At 43.8% G+C, this 22,710-nt stretch overlaps 1 protein-coding gene across 6 annotated transcripts in view; it reads left to right on the forward strand.

Moving 5' to 3' along the window:
- Nucleotides 1-22,710, forward strand: part of VCL (vinculin) — a 176,068-nt gene that overhangs the window by 149,520 nt on the left and 3,838 nt on the right. For 4 of the 6 annotated variants that reach the window (XM_053306579.1, XM_053306574.1, XM_053306575.1 and 1 more), the window contains exons 12-21: nucleotides 632-831; nucleotides 2,892-3,020; nucleotides 5,926-6,075; nucleotides 6,252-6,360; nucleotides 9,818-10,120; nucleotides 10,520-10,644; nucleotides 11,669-11,854; nucleotides 17,612-17,830; nucleotides 20,646-20,849; nucleotides 21,599-21,703. In XM_053306579.1, coding sequence (XP_053162554.1) covers nucleotides 632-831; nucleotides 2,892-3,020; nucleotides 5,926-6,075; nucleotides 6,252-6,360; nucleotides 9,818-10,120; nucleotides 10,520-10,644; nucleotides 11,669-11,854; nucleotides 17,612-17,830; nucleotides 20,646-20,849; nucleotides 21,599-21,703 — 1,730 coding nt within the window. The remainder of the gene's footprint in view (nucleotides 1-631; nucleotides 832-2,891; nucleotides 3,021-5,925; nucleotides 6,076-6,251; nucleotides 6,361-9,817; nucleotides 10,121-10,519; nucleotides 10,645-11,668; nucleotides 11,855-17,611; nucleotides 17,831-20,645; nucleotides 20,850-21,598; nucleotides 21,704-22,710) is intronic. The other 2 variants (XM_053306578.1, XM_053306580.1) reach the window with 1 other exon arrangement.

Consider the following 22,710-nt stretch of genomic DNA (forward strand, 5'->3'; position numbering starts at 1 on the left):
ACAGGTCTCACACAGATCTTCTGGATCACATAACATCTTGAACATAGTGCATTTGTGGGGGGAAATTGTTGTTTGTTTTTGGATGTTAATAGTTCCACTTTCACTAGGTATGAAGTATGCTATAGATAGAGGTAAGCTTTTGGCAGCTTTACTGCAGCAGGGGGGAAAGTTCAATAAAAACTGCAGGACTGATTGATTCCTTTGAAATAATCACAAGAGTCCTTCCATCCTGTCTGTCATCTGTGCTCAGTTTTAAAGCCCTGTGCCCAGCCATTCCAGGAGATCTAAAGGTGAGGGCAGATCCCAGCAGTTCTCAAGTGCAGCCTGACCCGGATTGGGTGTCCCTAGCCAGGTAATCCCCAGGTCAACTCCCTTGTCAGCCACACCTTCACTAGGTGGCTTAGGCAAGCTACTATTTTTGTTCTTAACACCCTCCTCCAGACTGTAATATGGGATAATACTTGCTTGTGATAACAGAGACAACGTATGTAGAACACAAGGAAAAGCAGTTTATAAATATTTAACGTGCTGACCCTAGCTCCTCTGTTCTGGTTTTGCAATGGTAGAACTACTGTACTCATTTTTATTTAACAACAAAGTTAAAATAAAAGATGAATAACTTTTGATACAGGTCAGGCTGCAATCCGAGGACTTGTGGCTGAAGGGCGTCGTCTGGCCAATGTCATGATGGGACCTTATCGTCAGGACCTGCTTGCCAAATGTGACCGTGTGGACCAGCTTGCTGCCCAGTTAGCTGATCTGGCAGCAAGAGGTGAAGGAGAATCGCCTCAAGCCAGGGCCATTGCTGCTCAGCTTCAGGACTCGCTAAAGGTAAACGCGGGGAGAGTCTGCAATTGGGCAGAGATTGCCACCAGTCTATATCTGTGTAACTAGCCAAGTGGAAAGGTCCTTGCATCCAGGCAACTGCAACTGATTTGGCTTTGTATTGTAGGTCAGGATTGTATTGTAGGTCAGGCACTCCTTGGAAAACTTCTGAAGGGTCCCTGAAAGGATTTCAGTGGCTTTTGTGTCTGACCGTTCTTAAAGCCAGCAGCTAATCAGGCTCCATGTTGAATTTGCCCAACATATTAGTGTTCAGCAAGGGTCTACTATATCAGCTTGGCTTGCTAGACAGGGATTGGTCTGTTTCCTAGCACCTGTCCCCACTCCAAACTGTCCCCAACCACAGCACCAACACCTCCCCAGGGATCTAGTAGTTGGAGCCTAGGCTTGGTAGCCAGTGATTATTTTCTGTTAGCCAGTGGAAATACATTAGAAATGCCTCTAAGCACTTGTACAGTGTCATTCTTTCAGCTGAGAAACTGTAGCCTGCCCCTCTCTAAACAGAATTAAAGAGAAGGTTTATAGGATCACCCAGCTGCTCTTCACATTTAAAATATCTCCCCTTCCCACATCCATAGCTTTCTCTTCCTGTTGGTAAGCTCTTAATTTTTTGTACTCAATCAGACACAGGGCTTCATCTGTGGTCCAGAAATTTCCCTAACCAGAGCTAAAAAGATTAGTGAATGCAATCTTTCCCTCCACAAAAGAAGTCCACTTCCAAAAGAATATCTTTGTGCCCTCCAATATTCTCAACAGCAGCTATATTCTATATTCTTGGAAGGTTCTCTCCTCCCACCCCATCAGTCTTGTGACCTGGTGCAATATCTGGGGGTTTTCTGGGTTGGAAAACTTTGCTGCACAGAGCCCAATTTCTCACGTAGCAATACAAAGCCTGATATAGAGATTAATACTGCACACACTATGGAGGAGAGGCACTTCTTGCCCCCTTTCACTTCTTTTTGAATCCATCTGTGCCTCTCAAAAATATGTTGCTGAAGGTCGTGTGACCCCCAGGGATATATTTTCAGGATGCACCATGAGTTTAGAGGGAAGGAGAGACTGGTGAAAAGTGTGTGTGTGTGCAGCATTAGTCTGGATCTTGGTCAGATAATTTCATATGATTCCATCCACAAGAAAAATCTTGCTATTCAGTTAGGTTTGGCTTCCTATGAAGACATTTTACCCACATGCTTTGCTATTATTGTATGAAGCTGCTGCCTTCTACCAAGTCAGACTATTGGTCCTTCTAGCTCAATATTGTCTACACAGACTGGCAGTGGCTTCTCCAAGGTTGCAGGCAGGAGTCTTTCTCAGCCTTATCTTGGAGATGCCAGGGAGGGAACCTGGGACCTTCTGCATGCACATACTGTTCCCAGAGCAGCCCCATCCCCTAAGGGGAATATCTGATAGTACTCTCACATGTAGCCTCCCATTCAAATGCAAACCATAGTGGACCCTGCTTAGCAAAGGAAACAATTCATGCTTGTTATCACAAGACCAGCTCCTCTCCTTCTCTGGCTGGGCTTTTGTAGGAGAATGTAGAACTAGAGAACAGAATAGTTTTCTCTCCTTCCAAAATTTAATCCAGACTTTTCCAACTCTTACCCAGCAACAGTGTGGGGAGCAAGGGGATCGTTCCTTAACCAGAACGGGGAGAAGCTGTTACTACAGGCAAGGAGATGACTAGGTTTATTGAAGTTTGATGTTCTTGGCTGGGGACATAGATGAAAAGGCTAGCTGGATGGGGTTTGCGGGGAGGAGAACATTAGTGCTGGGAAATTGTCCGTCATTTTCAGCTCATCATCTCAGACCTCTGGAGTGGGAGGATTCTGAAAGCAGCACCTAATGTCATGGTGCCCATTCAGATCGTCGCCCTACCCAGTGTTTGGTTTGGCTCCCACCCCCTTAAAACCTGTTACTTCAGCTTCATGGCTCAACAAGGTTTGAATCTGAACTGTCCGTATCTGTACCCTGTATTCTGTCTTCTAAACTGCACTTGGCCACAGCAAATTCAGTTCTCTGTTATGTGTAATTAATTTTCTGTTTAGGATCTGAAATCAAGAATGCAGGAAGCGATGACCCAGGAAGTATCTGATGTGTTCAGTGACACCACAACACCAATTAAACTGCTGGCAGTAGCAGCCACTGCTCCTCCTGATGCACCTAATAGGGATGAGGTGAGTGAGTGAGTGTGTGTGTGTGTGTGTGTGTGTGTGCGTGTGCTCGCACAATATGCTGCTGTGTTCAGCTACAAGCATCTTCTTTTTTGCCCTATTGGCATGCATTGCTTTAAGTTACAGTAGGCAAAGCCAACTTGAACTAGTGCTTACCTGTAGACCAAGTTAGCTCAAGAAGCAAAACATGTATAATTATGTATCGCAATGGTTTGTTAATCTTTGAAAGAAGTTGTTTAACCTTTGAGGAAAGAATACCTCAGTACCTTTTTCAATTTTCTCTTTGTAATTTGAAATATTATTGTATGCAATTGGTCTGGAGCTCATATTAGTAAGTATTCCAGCCAGGGTTCACAAATCTTCACCAGTTTTGGGAGCCAGCCAAAATTTGTAGTCATCTAGGCAGGGAGGTGCGCTGGCACACTGATGAACTTTAGAAAAAAGGAATGCCAGCGGGGGAAGAGTGGAGGAAGGGGTAAGTGCACCCTCCCCGCTCTTAAAGGAGCATGCCCCGCATCGAACTGACTGCCGTTCGAACCTGTTCAGAGGCCCATAAAGGGCCTCCAAACCAGCTCCATGCACATCCCTACCTCAGAAGTGTAGCACAGGATCGGAGACACATTCCCCATGTTGTGCTGGGTGCTCCAAGCAGTCTCAAAGCACAGCATGACTTGGACAATTCTTGGTCTTCATCCTGAGCTTGGTGGGGCAGTGGGGGAGGTTGTCTTTAGAGCTTCATTACTGTTTTAAGCATGGGCATAGCATCCATTGGACAAGCAGGGACAAATGTCCCTGGGCCCAGAGGGTCAGGGGCCCCCAAGTGGGCTGTCCCACCGCTGCCGCTTCTTATCTTGGCCTCTGGTGGGTGGGGGTGAGCCTAGCGGGGGCAGGGAAACCCCCATGACAGCAGTGGGCCTCTCTGGCCAAACTTTGTGCCTGCGCAGTTCGACTATGGACGTCGCATGCCCGTGACATCGTGGGCATGCAATGTCGATATTCAAACTGCGTAGGTGCACAGGCCAGCCAGAGAGGCCCGCTGCTGCCACGGGAGGTGGCCTGCCCCGCTCGGCTCACCCCCACATCCCAGAGGGAAGCCCACGATAAGAAAGGCAGTGGTAGCAGTGGTGTCGGGTGCACCGAGGAGGAGGTAGGAACAGTGGTAGGGAGATGTTGGTTGCTCCGCCCCTTGCGCCTGATGTCAGACTCAGGGGGCATAGCTAAGGGCGCTGGGGCACACGCACATTGTGTGTGTGATGGGGGGGGGCCTCCACAGATTTTGTTCCCTGGCCCCTGGGGGTCTTGCTACGCCCCTCTAAGGTGGGACACTTGCCATGGCAGGCATGGAGACTTATGGATCCCCAGTTCCAGCTACATGCTAAGCAGAGGGGGAAATATCATGTTAGCTTCTTAGCTTTTTGTTCGCTTATTAAGTCTTTCCCATTCATGCACCACCATGCCTGGCTATTGCAGAGCTGAAAAGCACTTCTTTAGCACCAACTGGAAGAGACCTTCCCTTCTGGTGTCTTGTCTTATATAGGCTGTTGCACAGGGAATGTGGGCTGAAGGAAGGAGCTTAATGCTCCAAGGAGGCAAGGACAGATCAGTCAAATATGCAAGAGAGATCCCTGGCAGGAGACAGGTGTGGAAGTATATCTGTTTGAATAGCTTGAGCCAGTTAGGATTTGGAAGCCACTACTCACTCTATATATGAGATGGGTTGATAAGGAGGGAGGGAGATTTTCTAGATCTTTCCTAAGTGCCAAAATTCACAAGTTTATTTGTTTTTTTAAAAATCCCAACCTGCCCTTCAACACTGTGCTAGTGGGGTAAAACAAAGTAAAATGGTTAAACAAATTATTATAATGGTGGTAATATAATTAAAAGTAGCTGGTTGATCTAAAACAATACACAGCATAGGGCAGAGTAAAAACCCAATTTAGTTGATGTTTAAAAGACTTGTAAAAATATAAAGATCTTCATCTGATGTTGAAAAGACATAGGAGACAGTGCCAGGTGAGCCTTCTTGGGGAGAGCACCCTAGAGAGTAGCCAGACATAGGCTTGGGTCATAGATGCACACACATCACTTGATTCCTTTGCTCTTGACTACTGGTCACAGACTGATGGCTGAATGTGAAAAGCATTGTGTTTAAGATGATCTGAGATGACCAGAAACCTTTCTGGCCCTTCCCATACGTAGTCATTCTAGTCACTCATGTGTGAATCAACCGCAGACCTTAAAGTGACAATTCTTCCAAGAGAAAAAATGTTAAAGGAAGACTAGAACAAGAATCAACATTGATAGTGAGGTCTGAGATCATCACCACAGGCTTTAATCAAGAATCACATTTGTGTGAAGTTGATTGGTGTTAATTAACTCATTGCTAGGAGGTTGTTATGACTTATTGCTGCCATTGCAAAGTGTTACCATGTATATCTTGTATACATGTAAGTTTAGTCATCAGATTAGGCCACTTGCATTTCCTGCTATTTGACTGACACACCTGTTTCTAATTTTTCCTGTGTGTGTGTGTGTGTGTGTTCTGCTTCCTGAGTTTTACACTTCATGCATCTGATAAAATGGACAGTAGTTCACAGATGCTACAATACGTTACAATAAATTTGTTAGACTTTAAGTGCCTCAAGACTCTTTGTTGTGTTTGCTGTTACATACAGATACTACTCTGGAAAATGAACAGTGTGACTAATAGATTAGCCTTTCTGTTGAATGGTTCTGGTACTAATCAGAAAAACTGAAATTTCATTAAAGCTGGTGTCCACTAAATGATAAGCACTTAGTTTGTGCTTGAATTAGCATGTGGTCATGGGTTTTATACCTCTGGCTTGTTATAGAATCCTGAACTGATTTTATTGTGACATATTTGTTGCTGATGGATTTCAACTTTCAGGTGTTCGATGAAAGGGCCGCCAACTTCGAAAACCATGCTGCCAGGCTTGGTGCTACGGCAGAAAAGGCAGCTGCAGTTGGAACAGCCAACAAAAGCACTGTGGAAGGCATACAAGCTACGGTGAAGTCAGCCAGAGAACTCACACCTCAGGTTGGTCTCTCTCTCTCACTGTCAAGACACCCCTAATGATACTTGGTAACTAGTCTTTATTTAAAATGTGATATGGTACCTAACTTCCAGATGATCAAAATAAATCCTAAAATCTTTGTTTTGTGCAGCAATATTATAAAGGGACTTCCCCCCCGCCCCCTTCTTTTTACTGGCAGGTAGTATCTGCTGCCCGCATCCTCCTTAAAAACCCTGGAAACCAAGCAGCTTATGAACACTTTGAGACCATGAAGAACCAGTGGATTGACAATGTAGAAAAAATGACAGGTAAAATGGTGATGGTACTACTACTACTACTACTACTACTACTACTACTACTTCTATTCCACTCTCCAACCAAAAGTTCTCAAAGTGCTTTACATAGAAAAATAAGTAACACATAAATAAGATGGTCTCCTGTCCCCAAAGGGTTCACAATCTAAAAAAAATGGTAGTGGTGTTGCAAATCTTGTAGCCTCCCCCAGCCACAAAAACAACCCCCTGTGGACTTACCCAAGATATAATTGAAAGGAAGCTGGAAGGAGGAGGAGCAAGGTCTAGTTACAATTGTATAAAACATATGAAAGAGGGTTGGAGCCACACACAAACTTGAAAACGTTAGTACAAAGTGGAGCAGGCACTCTTTCTAAAAATGACCAGTTCTTCTGTCATGAGTTTCACATTGTGATGGGAACAATGGTATTATTTTTTTGAGTGTGAACTGTATTGGTCTGAGCTTTGGGAATGCCTGTAGAGTTGTACTTGTAGTTTGGTGGCGATGGGTGTCATAGTGGTCTCAGCTCTCCAGCAATTCTGTGGTCTGGCTGACCCAACTGGAGGTTAATGCTGCCTGGCTGGAAGTGAATAGGATGCATTCTTCCAAAAAACTTCCCCATATGTCAGCTGGGCACTGAAAGAGCCTGCATGACAGTCATGGCAGCTGTAGGTTGTATACATCCACATCTATCTGCCAGAAAAGATGCATATCTAGGCAGGAGCAGCTGGGGACAGGGAAGGAGAAGGATAGGCCTGCTAGTGAGAAGACAAGTACCTGTTGTAGTTTAGGAGGGAGAGGGAGAGGCAGGGACTTGGGTGCTTGGAGAACGACTGAGATGTGGTTGTGCCCTCCTAAAGTGGTTGGGGAGGTCACAGTGGACTCAAAGGAAACGTACAGGTGGACCTTGTAATCCACAGCCCCGGTACCCCCTGTTTCGTGTATCTGATGCCATGTGCACCCAACCTCGGTATATGCAGTTAAACAAAGAGTTAAAATGTGCATATCTGTGGCTCCTAGCTGGCCAGAAATGACCTCTGAGGTCAGATCTGGCCACCATTTTGCTTAGCAGAGCTATTTTGTGGCTTAGCTGAAGAAATTTTTTACTGTGATTTTGTTGTTGTTGTTGTTGCACAAAATCCCCCAAATTGGGGTTTTAAAGGGCATCGCTGGATAGCTGGAGACTGGTAGAGCATGGCACGGCACTCTAGTTCTCTGATTTCTGCCATTTTTTGCCATGTAGGAACATAACCCTCCAGTTGAAATTAAGGGTATTCACATGCACAGCCTAACCCAGGCTAGGCTGCTCGTGTGAAGCACTGGGAGTGAAGTCTCTCCTGGCGCTGTCCCCACGCTAAGCCTGAGTTTTTAACCCAGTGTTTAGCCTATGGTTTGCTTAACCAGGGCTGGCGATCATTTGGGTGACTGTTGCTCGGTTCAACGGCTCCTCCCCGGCCCACCGCCATTTCTGTCAGTGAGCCGGTGGGGAGGAAGGAGCGGTTATGCTTGTGCCCTGGGGCACCCTGGGATGCAGTGGCGGGGAATCCTCCTGCTCCAAGCGTTTCCCTTTGCTGCCCCACTGCTCGTGTGGGTGTGTGGTGTGGCGGTAGGAGGATGGCGGCTGCTCATCTGCCGAGGAAGCAGGTGAACTCCTTCCTTCCCTGCCACCCTCGGGAGGGAGGGATGAACCCTCCCTCCTGAGCAAGGTCATGTGGAAGACCCCACTGACGCAATACCTCATCCCGTGGTTTTGTTATCTGCAGACATAGGTGGGAATGGAACCACTGCAGATAACTTGGTCCATTTACTAATCTGTGCTATTGTCTTGAATAAAGGGAAAAGCTATAGCTCAGTGATATCTGTATTGTGGTAGGAGAGCTGGTCTTGTGGTAGCAAGCAGGACTTGTCCCCTTAGCTAAGCAGGTTCCACCCTGGTTGCATATGAAAGGGAGACTTGATGTGTGAGCACTGTGAGATATTCCCCTCAGGGGATGGAGCCGCTCTGGGAAGAGCAGAAGGTTCCAAGTTCCCTCCTTGGCTTCTCTAAGATAGGGCTGAGAGACATTCCTGCCTGCAACCTTGGAGAAGCCGCTGCCAGTCTGTGAAGACAATACTGAGCTAGATAGACCAATGGTCTGACTCAGTATATGGCAGCTTCCTATGTTCCTATGCATGCAGAAAGTCCAAGGTTTGGTTCCTAGCATCTCCTGGTAGCAGTGGGAAAGACCCCTGGATATCCACTGCCAATTCGTATAGATGATGAGTTAGATGATGATGATGATGATGATTTTACATTTCTATCCCGCTCCTCCTCCAAGGAGCCCAGAGCGGTGTACTACATACTTGAGTTTCTCTTTCACAACAACCCTGTGAAGTAGGTTAGGCTGAGAGAAAAGTGACTGGCCCAGAGTCACCCAGCTAGTTTCATGGCTGAATGGGGATTTGAACTCGGGTCTCCCTGGTCCTAGTCCAGCACTCTAACCACTACACCACGCTGGCTCTGGCTCTCATCACTAGATGGACTAGTGAACTGATATAAGGTAGTTTCTTACGTAAATCTCTTAGCTTGCTTATTGGCAACCTACAACTTATAACCACTGGATAAGTTACAGTAAATACTGACTGCTGGCATGTTTCCAGGCAAAATATAAAGTGCTCGTTGTTACCTTGAAAGCTCAGAGTGGCTTAGTTATCTGAGAGCACCTTTTTCTGCAGGATCTCCATGGCTCACTAAGATAATCGGGAGAGGTCCATCTCTGGATGCTGCCAGTTCATCTGGTGGCAACTTGGGATCAGGCCTTCTCAGTAGCCACTCCTAGATTATGGAACATGTTCCATATGGGAATAGGAGGCCTATTAGCCCTGAAGAGAGCCCTGAAGGCCTACTTTTGCAGCTTGGCTTTTAGTAATATTTAATGTTTTTAATGAGTTCCATGTTAATATTTTAAATGGTAGTATTTTTGATTGTAAACTGCCCTGAGCCTTTTTTGGATGGATGCTATATAAATGAAATCGATCAATCAATAGTTAGACCTCTGTTTTGATCTCCTACTTGGTACTGAAAAATGATATATATATTTGGATGTCTTGGTATTCTCATGCAGTTGTCTTTAAGAGAAGAAGTGTCCTGTGGGATAGAAGATTCTTGCAGCGGTGGGATACTTTTTTTGAAATCTAGTTTTCCACTCATATAAAATTATTTTCAGGAATTTAAAACAATAAATAAAAAGGGAAGCCCTTTCATGTTTGAGGATTTTATAGAGTTGAATGCACTGTAGACTGTAAGAGCAGAATGGTAGAGAAGAACTGAGATTTTCAGGAATCTGAATCCTATATCTGACAAATTCTGCTTGGTTAAAGTAACAGAATGTTATAGCCCTGTCATGAGCATGTACAGGGAGCTCCTCACCCCCCAAACAATATTTATGGTTATTTTTCATTGTATGTAAATATTTCAATTTCTTACCTCAGGCCTGGTGGATGAAGCAATTGATACAAAATCTCTCTTGGATGCATCTGAAGAAGCCATTAAGAAAGACCTGGATAAATGCAAAGTAGCAATGGCCAATATCCAACCACAGATGCTTGTAGCCGGGGCCACCAGCATTGCTCGGCGAGCCAACCGGATTTTGTTAGTTGCCAAGAAGGAAGTTGAAAACTCGGAGGATCCCAAGTTCCGTGAAGCTGTTAAAGCTGCTTCTGATGACCTGAGCAAAACCATCTCGCCAATGGTGATGGATGCTAAAGCGGTGGCAGGCAACATTTCTGATCCTGGTAAGCATTAAACAAAGGTTGTCTCAGACTCTTTACCCATTACCTTAGTGAAGTTAAACTGACAAGTGCAGAGTTGGACTGATCCGGACTGCCATCAGTCACTAGAATTCTGAAGTGGAATGCAAAGCAAACAACTCTGCCTGTATTTTCTAGTCTGAGCAGGAAAACTGTTCTGTCAGGTAACCAGTGCTGTTGTTTGACCATCCGTGATTTGTGCAGGCTGACACTGCATTGCGACCCTGCAGCAGCACGGGTGGATCAACGCAGCCCCTTTCACTGTGCTGCATGTTGGCCACTTCTTTTTAACGTTACCAAATGCTTTGGTTTAGTTGTCCTCTTAAAATAATTTTCCTTTGTTTTAACCACTTAATATTTAAAACTAAATATGAAACTTCCCAGGTTTGCAGAAGAACTTCCTGGATTCTGGATATAGGATTCTAGGAGCTGTAGCCAAAGTCCGAGAAGCCTTCCAGCCCCAGGAACCAGACTTCCCCCCTCCTCCTCCTGACCTTGAGCAACTTCATGTAAGCATTATGTCGAAACCTGCTCAAGAGCTGTGCAAATCCATTAGTGAAGGAGAGACATTTAGCTGGGCTTCCTTTTAAAAATTTAAAGTAGTTATTGGGTGGGTGAACTCACTTGACACTAAAGTTTGGTTCAGCTCACACAGAGGCCCAATTTTGATACAGTGATAAACCATGGTTTGTCAATTATATGTATGAGTGTTGGGCTCACTGAAAATTAGGGATGTGCACATAGATTCGAGTCAAATCAGGGGTGATTCTGGGATTCGACCTCAAATTGAATCGCCCTCAAAATAAAAGGCCTTATTCGAGGTCATGGAGAATCACCTGTGATTTGACCCAAATCAATTTGGGTGATTCAAGGGCCATTTTGAGGACCATTTTTTTCTGGGGAGAGCTGGTCTGCTGATTGAGGTGAGTGGGTAGAAAAGCCCTCCACTCTGGAATTGGCACGTCTGCCTGCGTTGGAGGACTGATCTGATACGCGAAGTCTAGAGCGGAGGGCTGGGCTACATGACAACCCCAATTGGTAGGTCAGCTCTCCCCCGAAGAACCGCACCATTTTGAGGCCAGTTTTTCCAGCCCTTCCCAGAAAAATAGGCCTCAAAATGGCACTCGAACCACTTGAATAGGTTCGAGTGATTTTGAGGCTGATTTGTCAAGACTGTGAATCATTTGTTAATGAATCAATTCAAGGTCTGGCCGATTCGAATGGAATTGCAAAATCTGATATGTGCACACCTCTACTGAAAATCACCCTTCTCTCTTGTGCATGAGCAGAAGCACTCCCTTTGCTCAAATCTTAGCCTGGATGCTGACCACTGATATTATGGAATAATGTTAATCATATTAATAGGTGGACATTTTAAAGTTCATTGCTGTTACAGGGCAAAACAATGAATTTGCACTTGAAAAATGGACCAAAAGCACATAAAACTACCATCTTGCAGTCTGCTGTAGAACTAGCAATTTTCCTTTTGCATCCATGCAGTATCTCTTGAAATCCATTGCCTTTCTTTCTTAGCTCACTGATGAACTTGCTCCTCCAAAGCCACCCCTGCCAGAAGGTGAAGTTCCACCCCCCAGGCCACCTCCCCCTGAAGAGAAGGATGAAGAGTTCCCAGAGCAGAAGGCTGGAGAGGTGCTTAACCAACCCATGATGATGGCTGCCAGGCAATTACATGATGAAGCTAGAAAGTGGTCCAGCAAGGTAAGAACTGTCAATGCATCCTTGTTTAGTCAGTCAATTGCTGCTTCTGTGTCTTAACCCAAGTAGTTTTTTTGCGTTAAGTTCAAATAACAAAGTATCACTAAAGTGCAGAATGGTTTACAGTACTGGTTGTTTATCCTCCCCTCTTCCCCCCTCAGTCCTTTGAAAGGATTCATTCCATGAGCTTTGTGGTAGACTTAGCCTTGGGTAACTTGAGGCTGAGTAAAAGACAGCAGCCCTCAAGGATTTAGTATTTTCTGGGAGGAGGAGGACTTTGAAAGGCAAAATTAGCCTTTTCATGTGCAATTCCTTTCTTATGTTTTGAGATGAGGTGGTGAAGACCCTGTAACGATCTCTGTTATGAACAGCTGCAGTCAATTTAGCCTGGTTTTGTAGTTCTGTTGACTGCTTGAGCATTAGAGATGCAGGATTCTAAGTGTTTTTATACTATTTTCATTTGTAGACTGCATTTCTGCCATGTCCAATTACTAGCAACGAGGAGACAAAGATCTGAGGGGGGAAATGGCAAGCGGCTGGATGGTGTGGTGGAAGGCATTTAAAAAATATGTGTGATGGTGTGGTGGATGGCATTAAAAAAAAACCAACAAAGAAACCCAGCCCCTCCAAGCACAGTCTTTTGAGGATGGGGATGGGGTTGAATACACATGGCCTTGAATTGTTTGGAATGGCTAGCAGCTAATTGTTATCATTTACAAGTACCATTGCAGACTGAACTTCAGAACCTGTTCAGATGGCATTTTGCCCCCAGGATTCTGTATGGGGTGAGACAGATTGCAGATGTTGGGCTTATACAGAGTCTCTGCTGCCTCCTCACTTCAGGTTGAAGGTAATGAGTGAACTGGGGAAATCTGGTATTTAAATGAATGTGGGATCTCCCAGTTCATAGCGGTGAGAAATCAAAGTAGGGTCACTATGAGCTTAAGGTCCATTCCTCATAGAATCCTATTACTAGCTACACCAGCGAATAAATGCTTCAGATTATGCTCAGTAATAGGTGCACTATTGCAAACTCCAAGACAATTGTATTTCATAGGTCTTGCAGGGACTTTACTCCAGTGTTGTAGGCAGATTTGTTGATAGAGATCTTTAGAGAGAAGGGATTTGGGGACAATAAATTATTACAAGTCCTCACTCTTCTGTTCTGACCTCTCACTGCTGTATATCTTCAAGCTTTTTATCAACCTTATTGCTCTTAAAACAGCATTGTGACTTGGGAGAGTTAAAGTAGGATTAGGTCAACTAATGTGGAAGAGAATGAATCTGTATCTAAAGAAAGTGAGAATCGCAGAAGTTTCACTTGGAAAGCATTTTTTCTTGCTTCCAGAGTTGCCTTTGTCCTGGGATGCCATGAAAACCATTTTTGTTTCTCACCTGTGTTGTTCGGAATCTATACCGTATTTTATGGACTATAAGACTCACTTTTTTCCTCGAAAAATATCCGCCAAAATTCAGGTGCGTCTTATATGTTTTAACAGTTTAATATGTTAAAACTCTGAAAAACTGGATTAAAATTAAGGTGCGTCTTATAGTCCGTAGCGTCTTATAGTCCGTAAAATACGGTAATACTTTGGAATAATGATGTGGAATCCACAGTTATATTGATATGATGATTGAAATTAATACCCCCTCCTTTTTAAAATGATGTGTATCTGCCAGAAGATGTGGGCTTTCTCAGACACATGCACAAATGTTGCTAGTAGATCAAGGCAACATTTAATTTTGAAGTCATTGGTCAGTTTTGAAAAGTCCCATTCTGTACTTTAAAATTTTAAATAGCATTGTTCTTTAAAAATAATGTTTTAGATTTAACATACCCCAAGCCCTGGTAAATGTAGACTTTGCAACAGCAGAGGTCTCCCACAAGAGGAGAAGCCCTGTAATTGATCCTTCTGGCTTAAGTGAACATTAAGAACATGCACAAACATGTAAACCTTTTGTTTTGAGTCTGAGGATAAGAGCATATTATCTCTGCTTTTGTTCCTTTCATGCTCTCTCCTGTTTCTTCCATGCCCTAAAGCCTTATGAGTTGACAAAGGGTAGCACAGGAAGTGGGACTTGCTCTGCTAACTTCCTGGGAAGTTAATGTGGGATGGTGATTTGTAATGGAAGTTGTAATATGGATGCCCAGTGTTGCCTTATGACCTTCAATTGCATTCAAGATTGCTGTACCATTGTTGCCAACCCTTTTGGGGTCCATTTGTGGATTATTTTTTGCTTCCTGTTGCAAAACATTCTTGTGGTGACCTTGGTGGTTATTTTTTTAGAGGTAGCAGTGGAATAGACTCTCAGTCTAAAATGAATTTTCTGAGCAAAACAATACTAAAATGTGTACTAGCTTCTAGCTGTTAATGCTCATGCACTTCTGGTAGCATGCCTACTAAATTTACACCTCTGTTCAAAAGATTATAAATCTGACTTTGTAGGCACTGGAGTTGATTTGGTATTTTCCAGGTTTTAAAATGTGCTTGTAACTAAGAGAAGCAACTGAAATCAGCTACAAGAGGAAGTTTGCTGCTAATTGTTAATTCTCTTTTGGAGAAGGGCTACTTGCCCCATCAAAGCATTTGGAATTTTGGGGAGTAGATTTTATGGGGTGTATTTTTTGTTTACTTGTTCAGCATTCTAAAGTTAAGTGCCTACTCAATCTCCCAAATGTGACTCCCCCCCCACCTTTTTTTTTCTTTTTGGAAAAGGCTTGGAACCAGAAGTACTCCCAGACTGTATACCTGTTGCTTAATGTTTAGGTGACCAGCCTGTTGAGCAGTCTTGCTGGGCTGGCCGTTCATGCCTTACATTCCCACCTCCACCTAATTGCTGAGACGTGGTGTAGCTGCCATCTGAAAGTTTAGCCAGGCGATATCCTTCTTCCAGGCCAACCTGCCTGCATGCCCCCTTCCTCCCTCATTGGGCTGGTTTTTCCTTCGGATTTATTTTGGGCGGAGAGGAAAAATCATGTGAGCTCCCCAGTAAAAGGTGCATGGCAGCAGGCTAGGCTGGTCTGCCTGGATGGCAGGAGAAGAAGAAAGCCTCTCCCTCCCCCCCAGCCCCAGAAAGCAGGGGAGTCATGACTCCTACCCTGTTGATACAGAAATAGATTCCTCTACTTGGCTCTGTTCAGGACCAGTTTACCAGCTTGCTTTCTCCTCCATGTGTAGGGACAAAACGGCCCTTCCTTTTGTAGTAGCCTGGCCCAACTCACTGCAGCTAGCCTCCCCGTACACCTGCTCCTCTCTGATTTGCCCAAGCTCTGGAATTCCACTGCTCTGAGAGGATGTTGCCAGGGACTGAAGGGTTGGCTCAAGGGCTGTGATTCTCCCACCTGTGCTGTGCTTAGAATGTCGACTGGATCAATTTGGGGCATTCAGCACCCTGCTTTGGCAAACTTCTTGTTGGGGAGAGGGGAAAGGTGGAGAGACACAGAAAAGCGAGTCCCTCTGCAGAAAAGTAGTAGAAGTGTCCACTGAGGTAGGAAAATGAGACAGAAAGCAAAAAACAAACAAACCAAAAACAACCCACCACAAAACAAAAACAAACCCTAGAGGATGAGGAGAGACAGAGGGAGAGAAAACACAATTGTTTGTGTGTTGAGGGGTGTTTAGGAGAGCTTGGGTTGGGCGGGGGGGGCCATTGCCCCACTTGCCCAAAGGGAGCAGCCGCCTCTGGTGGCAAACCATAGCTTTCTATTTTTTCTGAACCAACAAACAATGGGTTTCTCACAAACCAGAGTCAGGGGAGAAAATTGAGGCATGTGAGAGGGAGGAAGTAATCCTGAGGCTCTTCTTGGCATGTAATGGCAAACCATTGCTTGGCATGATAGGAATACAACAAATATTTATATACCACTTTTCAACAAGAGCTCCCAAAGCAGTAGACATCGAGAAATAAAAATAAATATATATGTGAACCATCCAATCAGTGACTTGCTTAAGCTGTACTCCCCCCCCCCCCATCTATAAAGTCTTATTTCAGAAGATACTTTTGTTTGTGGTCAAGTCTGGGAGAGATTAAGAAGTGAAATATATTTCCAAGGCAAGGTCATCTTAAAAAGGATATACCCATAAATGGCCTTGCTTTTCAAAATGAGAAATGTTTAGAGTACTCTGTCCTCTGATCTGTCAAAAAATGCTCTGTATATTTTTCATGTGCGAGAATATTTGCTTTATAAAAGAGGCCCAAGCAGTTGTGTGTGATTTGACTGAACAGAAGGTGAAACAGCTTTTTTTTCTGGCCATTATGTCATCCTTCCTTGTTGGTTATTGAATTGCTCTTTTAAAATGTTTATTCCATTGCACTCACTCATCTAGACAACTGCTTGGTTTCCTTTATCAGATGTGTAATTTGACTGTCTCATAATCCTGTCTCAAGGCAACTGGTACCGCACTTGCCCTGTTTGGCAAACTGTGTCAAATTGGGAGCATATGGATAGAGTTCTGCATCATTTTAATGCATGAGGGTGAGGCCATAATTCTGAAAGAGGAAAGTATGAATAATGGGGGAAATGCCCAAGGTATTAGTGAGGGAGCTGCAAAATAGAAATAAAATGTGATGAGTGTTGGTCTGGGTGCATGTTAACCTTGATAAAGGTAGTGTTTTCCCTGTTCTTCTTTTTCTGTAATGGACTGGTACTGTGGTTTGGCTATAATAATACTGAGCTGTTCTGTTTTTAGATACTTCCATCCCACAGGATGTGATCCAGGATATGGAAACAAATTATCTAAAATCTTCATTTAGATGTTTATAAAACAACTTTGTGGCAAAACAATCTGGCACCAGCTTGTTAACTTGTCAGAAACCTTCTGACTGGCTTTGTGTCTGTTAACATCACTTTCTGTCTACTGACAATGAACACATGAATATCATGTAACAAGTAGCCTTTCCTGTCACTTCCATAACCCCTTGGTTTTTGTCTTGTCTTGTATTTTGCTTTTAATTACTCTTTGCCATGGCTGGACCAAGACATTTTGGAAAACCCAAGTGATCTCCTCCTTCTCTTCCTCCCCACCCTGCTAACGAATGAAGATGGGGCACAGTTTGCTGGTAAGTTCTCCCATGCAAATCTCAATGAAATGAGCAAGAGCTCCTTTCAATTAAGAGAGCTCTTTCTTCCTTGCTCTTGTGCAGCTGCCTTCCATTTCCATGGGGCTTCTTCATGAGACATTGCCAGTGAACTGTGCTCCCTGCCTCTCTCCCACTTGGCCACCCTTATGAGCACCCAGTATTTGTCCAAGGTGGCTGCTTTACTTGAAATTGCTGGTACAGTCTCCTCTGGCTTTTACATCTTTTGGGGGAACAGAAAACAGCTTCTGATACTGCTGCTCCCTCACTGTTTGCTTAGCACTCAGCTCATATCACTGGTGCTTTCATCTTGTACCCCTAAATAATCCTTACATGTTGTGTTTGCGTTGTTTCTGTCTCTGTGGTTCTATTGTCTTGCCAGAAAAGAATGATGTGGAAAATAAATTCCTTATAGATGGATATAAAACACTTAGAGTGACTCAGAGGAAAAAAAATTTCTTGGTATGCTTTGTAAAACCCGACGTTTCTCTCCCTTAACACACTTTGTAGCTTTTCAGATCAAGCATTCCTCTTGGAATCGTGTCCATTCCCCCCATCCTTCCGTTGCCTTCTAGACCAAGGAATTTACTAAACCAGCTCAATTCTTGCTCTTTGACCAGGTCCTGCTTCTTGTACTAACTGTCCCTGTTTCTTCATCCTCCTTGCCCCCAACCTGCAAAGCCTGATGTGACTGAGGTTAAGGAAGCCCCTGAGGCTGATGTAGATGTAGATCAGGAGGAGGAGGAGGAGGAAGCAGATGTTGAATTCACTCTCCCCTCTGACATTGAAGATGATTACGAGCCTGAGCTGCTGTTAATGCCTACCAACCAGCCTGTTAACCAGCCCATTCTGGCCGCTGCTCAGTCTCTGCACCGGGAAGCCACCAAGTGGTCTAGTAAGGTACTTCCTCCGTTTCCCCCTGGCGACTGATCCGCGTTGCATCCAGCCATTTTGGAACGTTGACACATTTGCATCACTCTTGATCCTTGCTGGGTCTCATTTTCTTTTCTTTTTCTTTTTTTTGGATTGGAATGAACTCAAGTTTGTCTGCACTTCATGGTTGAGGACTGAGAGTGGCTTCACAAGTTTTGTTAGGCCTGCTGATGGCCAGGCTAAAGCTTCATTTGGCTCACAACTTTCTTCTTTACTCCTCCTTCAATAAGGCTTCCCCACTGTTATTGCCCTTTGTCTTAGCTGTCTCTTCATGGCAGTGTGTGTATTAAAAGGGAAGAAAAAAGAAACTGAAAGATCTCTGACTACCTGTGAAGCCATGGCTGATGGTATCTCAGTGACTACCAGATTTTAAGGGAGTCATTGGTGTCATTCCCAAAATCATTTAACACGCATAATTGTGCTTTTTGCCTCTCATCAATGGCTTCCACTAAAACATTGTACAGACAAGGAATGGCTTTGTATGGCAGTGTTGTTGAGGAATTGGATCTGCTGACTTGCACTTGGCTGTGTTGCAAAAAGCTGGCCCTGGTGACCGGATTTTTGGTCAAGAACCTTTGCTGAACCTGTTAGTTGCTAAGTTCAGACTCTGGATTTATTTTTTCCCCAAATCATGCTGGAGATCTGTGACTCAATCAGGAGTGGGTTCCAAGCCTGCTGGCGCTAAACACAAACAAGGGTTTGCGAAGCTGCTGAGCCACTTTTTTCGCTTTTGAGACTAGCATGCTGCAAAGAGTAAGTGTGTGGCTATGCCGATACTGAGGCCGTGTGTGTGTGTTAAAACTTTAAATAAAAGTAGTGTGTGTGTGTTCTTGTTTTCATTGACTATGCAAGTGTCATCTTGGTCAATCCAAGAAAATTTTAATGCATGGGGAGAACACCCCAAAGATGTCTCCTTACATGCAGGTTAATGTGGAGCAGAATCCCGTGCTAAGTTCTCCTGCACATGCGTCACTGAAACCAATAGAAGCTATTTAGGAGCGCTAGAATGCTCTTTCATAGCTTCTGTGCATTTCTTTGGGATTTTCACAGGAGAACATTCTTCTGGATTGTGCCTTGTGGATCAGACCAATCCCCCCCCCCTCTCTCTCACCCCAAATCCTCAGTTTCCACCCCTTGCTTCATATTGTTGTCCAAACTCTCTCATTACCTTACTCCTCTTCAGGAATTGATTGAGACAAGCGCATGTCCTGGCCGTGGTTCATATGGGCTGGCGAACTCTGCACTTAAGGTTGATTTGCGCATTGCACAGCAGCGAACACATGCTCACCACCCTGGCCAGTGATCTATGAGATGTGGTGGTACATGCACGCTTCTGGATGTGTATATTACATTGTGTACCAGTTAAAAATGGGTGTGCAATGGTGCCCTTGAAGAAGGATATGGTCCTTGGGATGTGGCTCTCCAGAAACTTGCGTCTGCGCAGCCTGTTGTGACATGCAACATGTAGTTGCTGATGCTACATATAAGCAAAGCTTAAAAGTACATCCAAAAGGACTACAGGTATCCTTGCCCAACCAGTGTCACCTTGTGTGCCTGTTTATTGGAAGCACTTTTCTCCAGACAGTACTAACCATTACCTTATCCATGCATACACAGGCTGCTTTTCCTTTCCCCCCCTCTTGTAGGTGAATGGAGTACATTAACTCAATACTCTTCACAAAAAGCACTGCTTTTTAAAAAATCTAACAATTACATTGATCTGGATATTCTTACAGCTATAATATTTCAAACAGAGAATGAAATAATGCCAGCTCATTTATATTGTCCCTCTCAAAACAATAGATTGTAAAAGTTGGATTAAAAGTTAATGCTTTTAACTTAATGCTTTTTCTCTTCTCTATTAAAGGAGTGTGAACTATATTCTTGGAAAGAAACACCTTTAATAGAGGAAAGATAGTGATTATTTTAGTACAGCTGTTGCCCAATGAAAGACGAGCTGTATGAGGATTAGTCAGTTAATAGTTTCAATATTCATATATTTTCATATCAAGAGAACAGTCTTTCTGAAGAAAAACATATTCTTTTTAGAATGATGCTCCCATATCAGACATTATATTTCTTAGTCAAGGCATTCCCTCTTCAGTTAGAGGAAGAATGCCTTTTCTGAGATGCCACTTGCAATTTTCATACAATACTCTTACTAAGAATAATTAACAATATTTTAAAAATCTGCTATCTTTTCAATTAAGGACACTGCTCTAATCAATCAAAAGGCTTAATTAATTCAACATTGCAAATCGGCACATTTAGCTCATTGTGTTTTCTTCAGAATATTTAGTTCTCAGCTCCTGAACAATATTGGTTCTCACTCTAGGGGGCAGTATAGCCTATGAATTTTCATGACTGTCAAATCTGGATGGCTCATGTTCATTCACATTGGGATGCTAAGAATATTCACTGTCATAATAAACTTGCTTTAATACATACTCTTTTGGCACCCTTATTGAAATGACAGATTTCTGACTTTTAATTGTTGCCATGTCTGAACTTAGTCCTTTTTGCTTCAGCTACAAAACTAACATTCTGTGTGTCCACAACACCTTTTTCTGGCCAAAGCTTGATTCCACTGAGTTTTGGGAGAGAAAGTATCTAAGAGTTAGCCCTTGTGCAAAGATCTTCAGTGCTTTCTGTGGAGCAGTGGTCCCCACTACACAGAACATCTCTTCTTGACCTTCTCGGAGGGCTTGGCTACAGACTGTGGGTGTTGGCTCGGGCTTCTGTTTCAGTCCTATGCTTTCATGGCTGCCCTTGTTCTTTCCAGGGTAATGATATCATTGCTGCCGCCAAGCGGATGGCCCTTTTGATGGCCGAGATGTCCCGCTTGGTGAGAGGTGGCAGTGGAAACAAGCGGGCGCTGATCCAATGTGCCAAGGATATTGCAAAAGCATCAGATGAAGTGACCAGGTTGGCCAAGGAAGTGGCAAAGCAGTGCACAGACAAGCGCATCAGAACAAACCTCTTGCAGGTAGGTAAAGAACTTGGCTTGTGTTGGCACATGGAGGCAGGAGAGCTGTGAGTAGTAGGGGTTAGCACTCCTCCATCTGGAGTGGTGATCCATCTTGAGACATTGTCTACACTACAGTGTGTTGATCTAACTAAAGTTATGCCTCAGTTGGAGCTATCTTGGTGGTTGCAAGCAAGAAAAACCATGTAGACTAGAAGCCTGCAGCCAAAGTTTGTTAGTTCTGGTCAGTATGTGGAATTCAGCCCTGCCATCTCCATTTTTTGGCTCTTGTCTCGTTAGGACTGCTAGATCACAATGCTGCAGTGATGGTAGATGCTACAACTGGCAGAATAACTCAGTCAGGGTTCAGTCTTGAGATGGAGTGGTTTGTTGCCACCCTTCGAATAGATTGGAGGTCATCTGAATTTCTAGAGTGGGGCTTGTGACAAGATAAGCTTGAGAAATTGTGCTGTAATGTGATTGCAAATCCTTTCAAGTGCTTGAGACAATGGATAACTTGGGTGTTACAGTTCCCTGCCACTGATATCTTACCAAGTTTGCTCAGGAAAGATGTGGATTGCCTGGATATATGTGGATCCTTATTTTAGAGAATTAGCAATGCCTCATTTATTCTTGTGAAGATATAATATGCATTTTCTAATATGCATTTGTGAAGATATAATATGCACCTCATGCACCATACATCGGAAGAACTTGTTTAATAGTCTAGAAGGTGGCTTGCGCAAACCTGTAATTCTGTGTTTGTGTAGGTGTGTGAACGAATCCCAACCATCAGTACCCAGCTCAAAATCCTCTCCACTGTCAAAGCAACCATGTTGGGCCGAACAAACATCAGTGATGAGGAGTCTGAACAGGTAATATTCTAGATCACCACAAGGGGATCTGTGCTCCAAGAATGGAATTGTCCTTTGGGTGGGCAAACACTCTTAGGTCTTATAGAAAATGAGAACTTGCTCATTGGTGAATTGATCTCTGTTAGCAGCAGAATCTTTACGAAAACTTTTTTGTTAAAAGTAGAATTCAATAATAGTTTAAAAGGGATGGCTTGCAGTGGGTGCTATACAATTTTCTTTACTCTGGAGTAAAAGTCCTTGTTATGAAGCAAGAAGTTCTCTTAGAGTGAGACGCTCTGGAACAGAAGGAACATGTGTGTGTCACCCAATCAGGTTTGTCTAAGAACTCCTTAACACAATACATCTTTTGTAGGTGTTCATCAGAAAAAAAATCTGTGGCAAACAGATGCTGGAAAAACATGTTTCATATGGCTACTCTTCTCAGATAGCTGGGATTGGCTGCAGCACCCTGTTTGAGAGGACACTCAGCAGCATGCCTGGGTTTTCTGCTTTGTAACATGAGGCATTTCAAGCTCCATTTTATGATACAAAGCCAAACCTGGAGTTCTTGCTTTAAGGAAGGCGCTATAGTATACAGTTAAAACAATTCATTAGCGCCCTCTGGTGACTAAACATGAAACTTTGAAAGGCTCAATTTCCAATGCAGTTTTTCCTGTTTCACTGATGTGAATAATTATCATGAACTTTGCTAATGGCTGATTTGTCTCTGATGTGGTGATGACCACTGGCTGAGATGACTTTAAGAGGGGATTAGACAAATTACTGGAGGGTAGGTCTCCCAGTGGTTATTTAGCCATGTTATAGTTGAATCAATTCAGGCAGTGTGCCTCTGTATCAGCTGATTTAGGATAAGTGGACGGAGGTCCTGTTGGTTTCTTACCCTGTTTCTCAGAAGCATCTGGGTGGCCACTGTTGGACCAGATAAACCTGATTCATCAGGATTCTTATGTTCATACATTTTTTTGTGGGGGGGACGGACCTGGATGGGTTTTTGCAGGCTAGGCAAA

Source organism: Hemicordylus capensis, chromosome 3, assembly GCF_027244095.1.
Source record: "Hemicordylus capensis ecotype Gifberg chromosome 3, rHemCap1.1.pri, whole genome shotgun sequence".
Classification (NCBI taxonomy): domain Eukaryota; kingdom Metazoa; phylum Chordata; class Lepidosauria; order Squamata; family Cordylidae; genus Hemicordylus; species Hemicordylus capensis.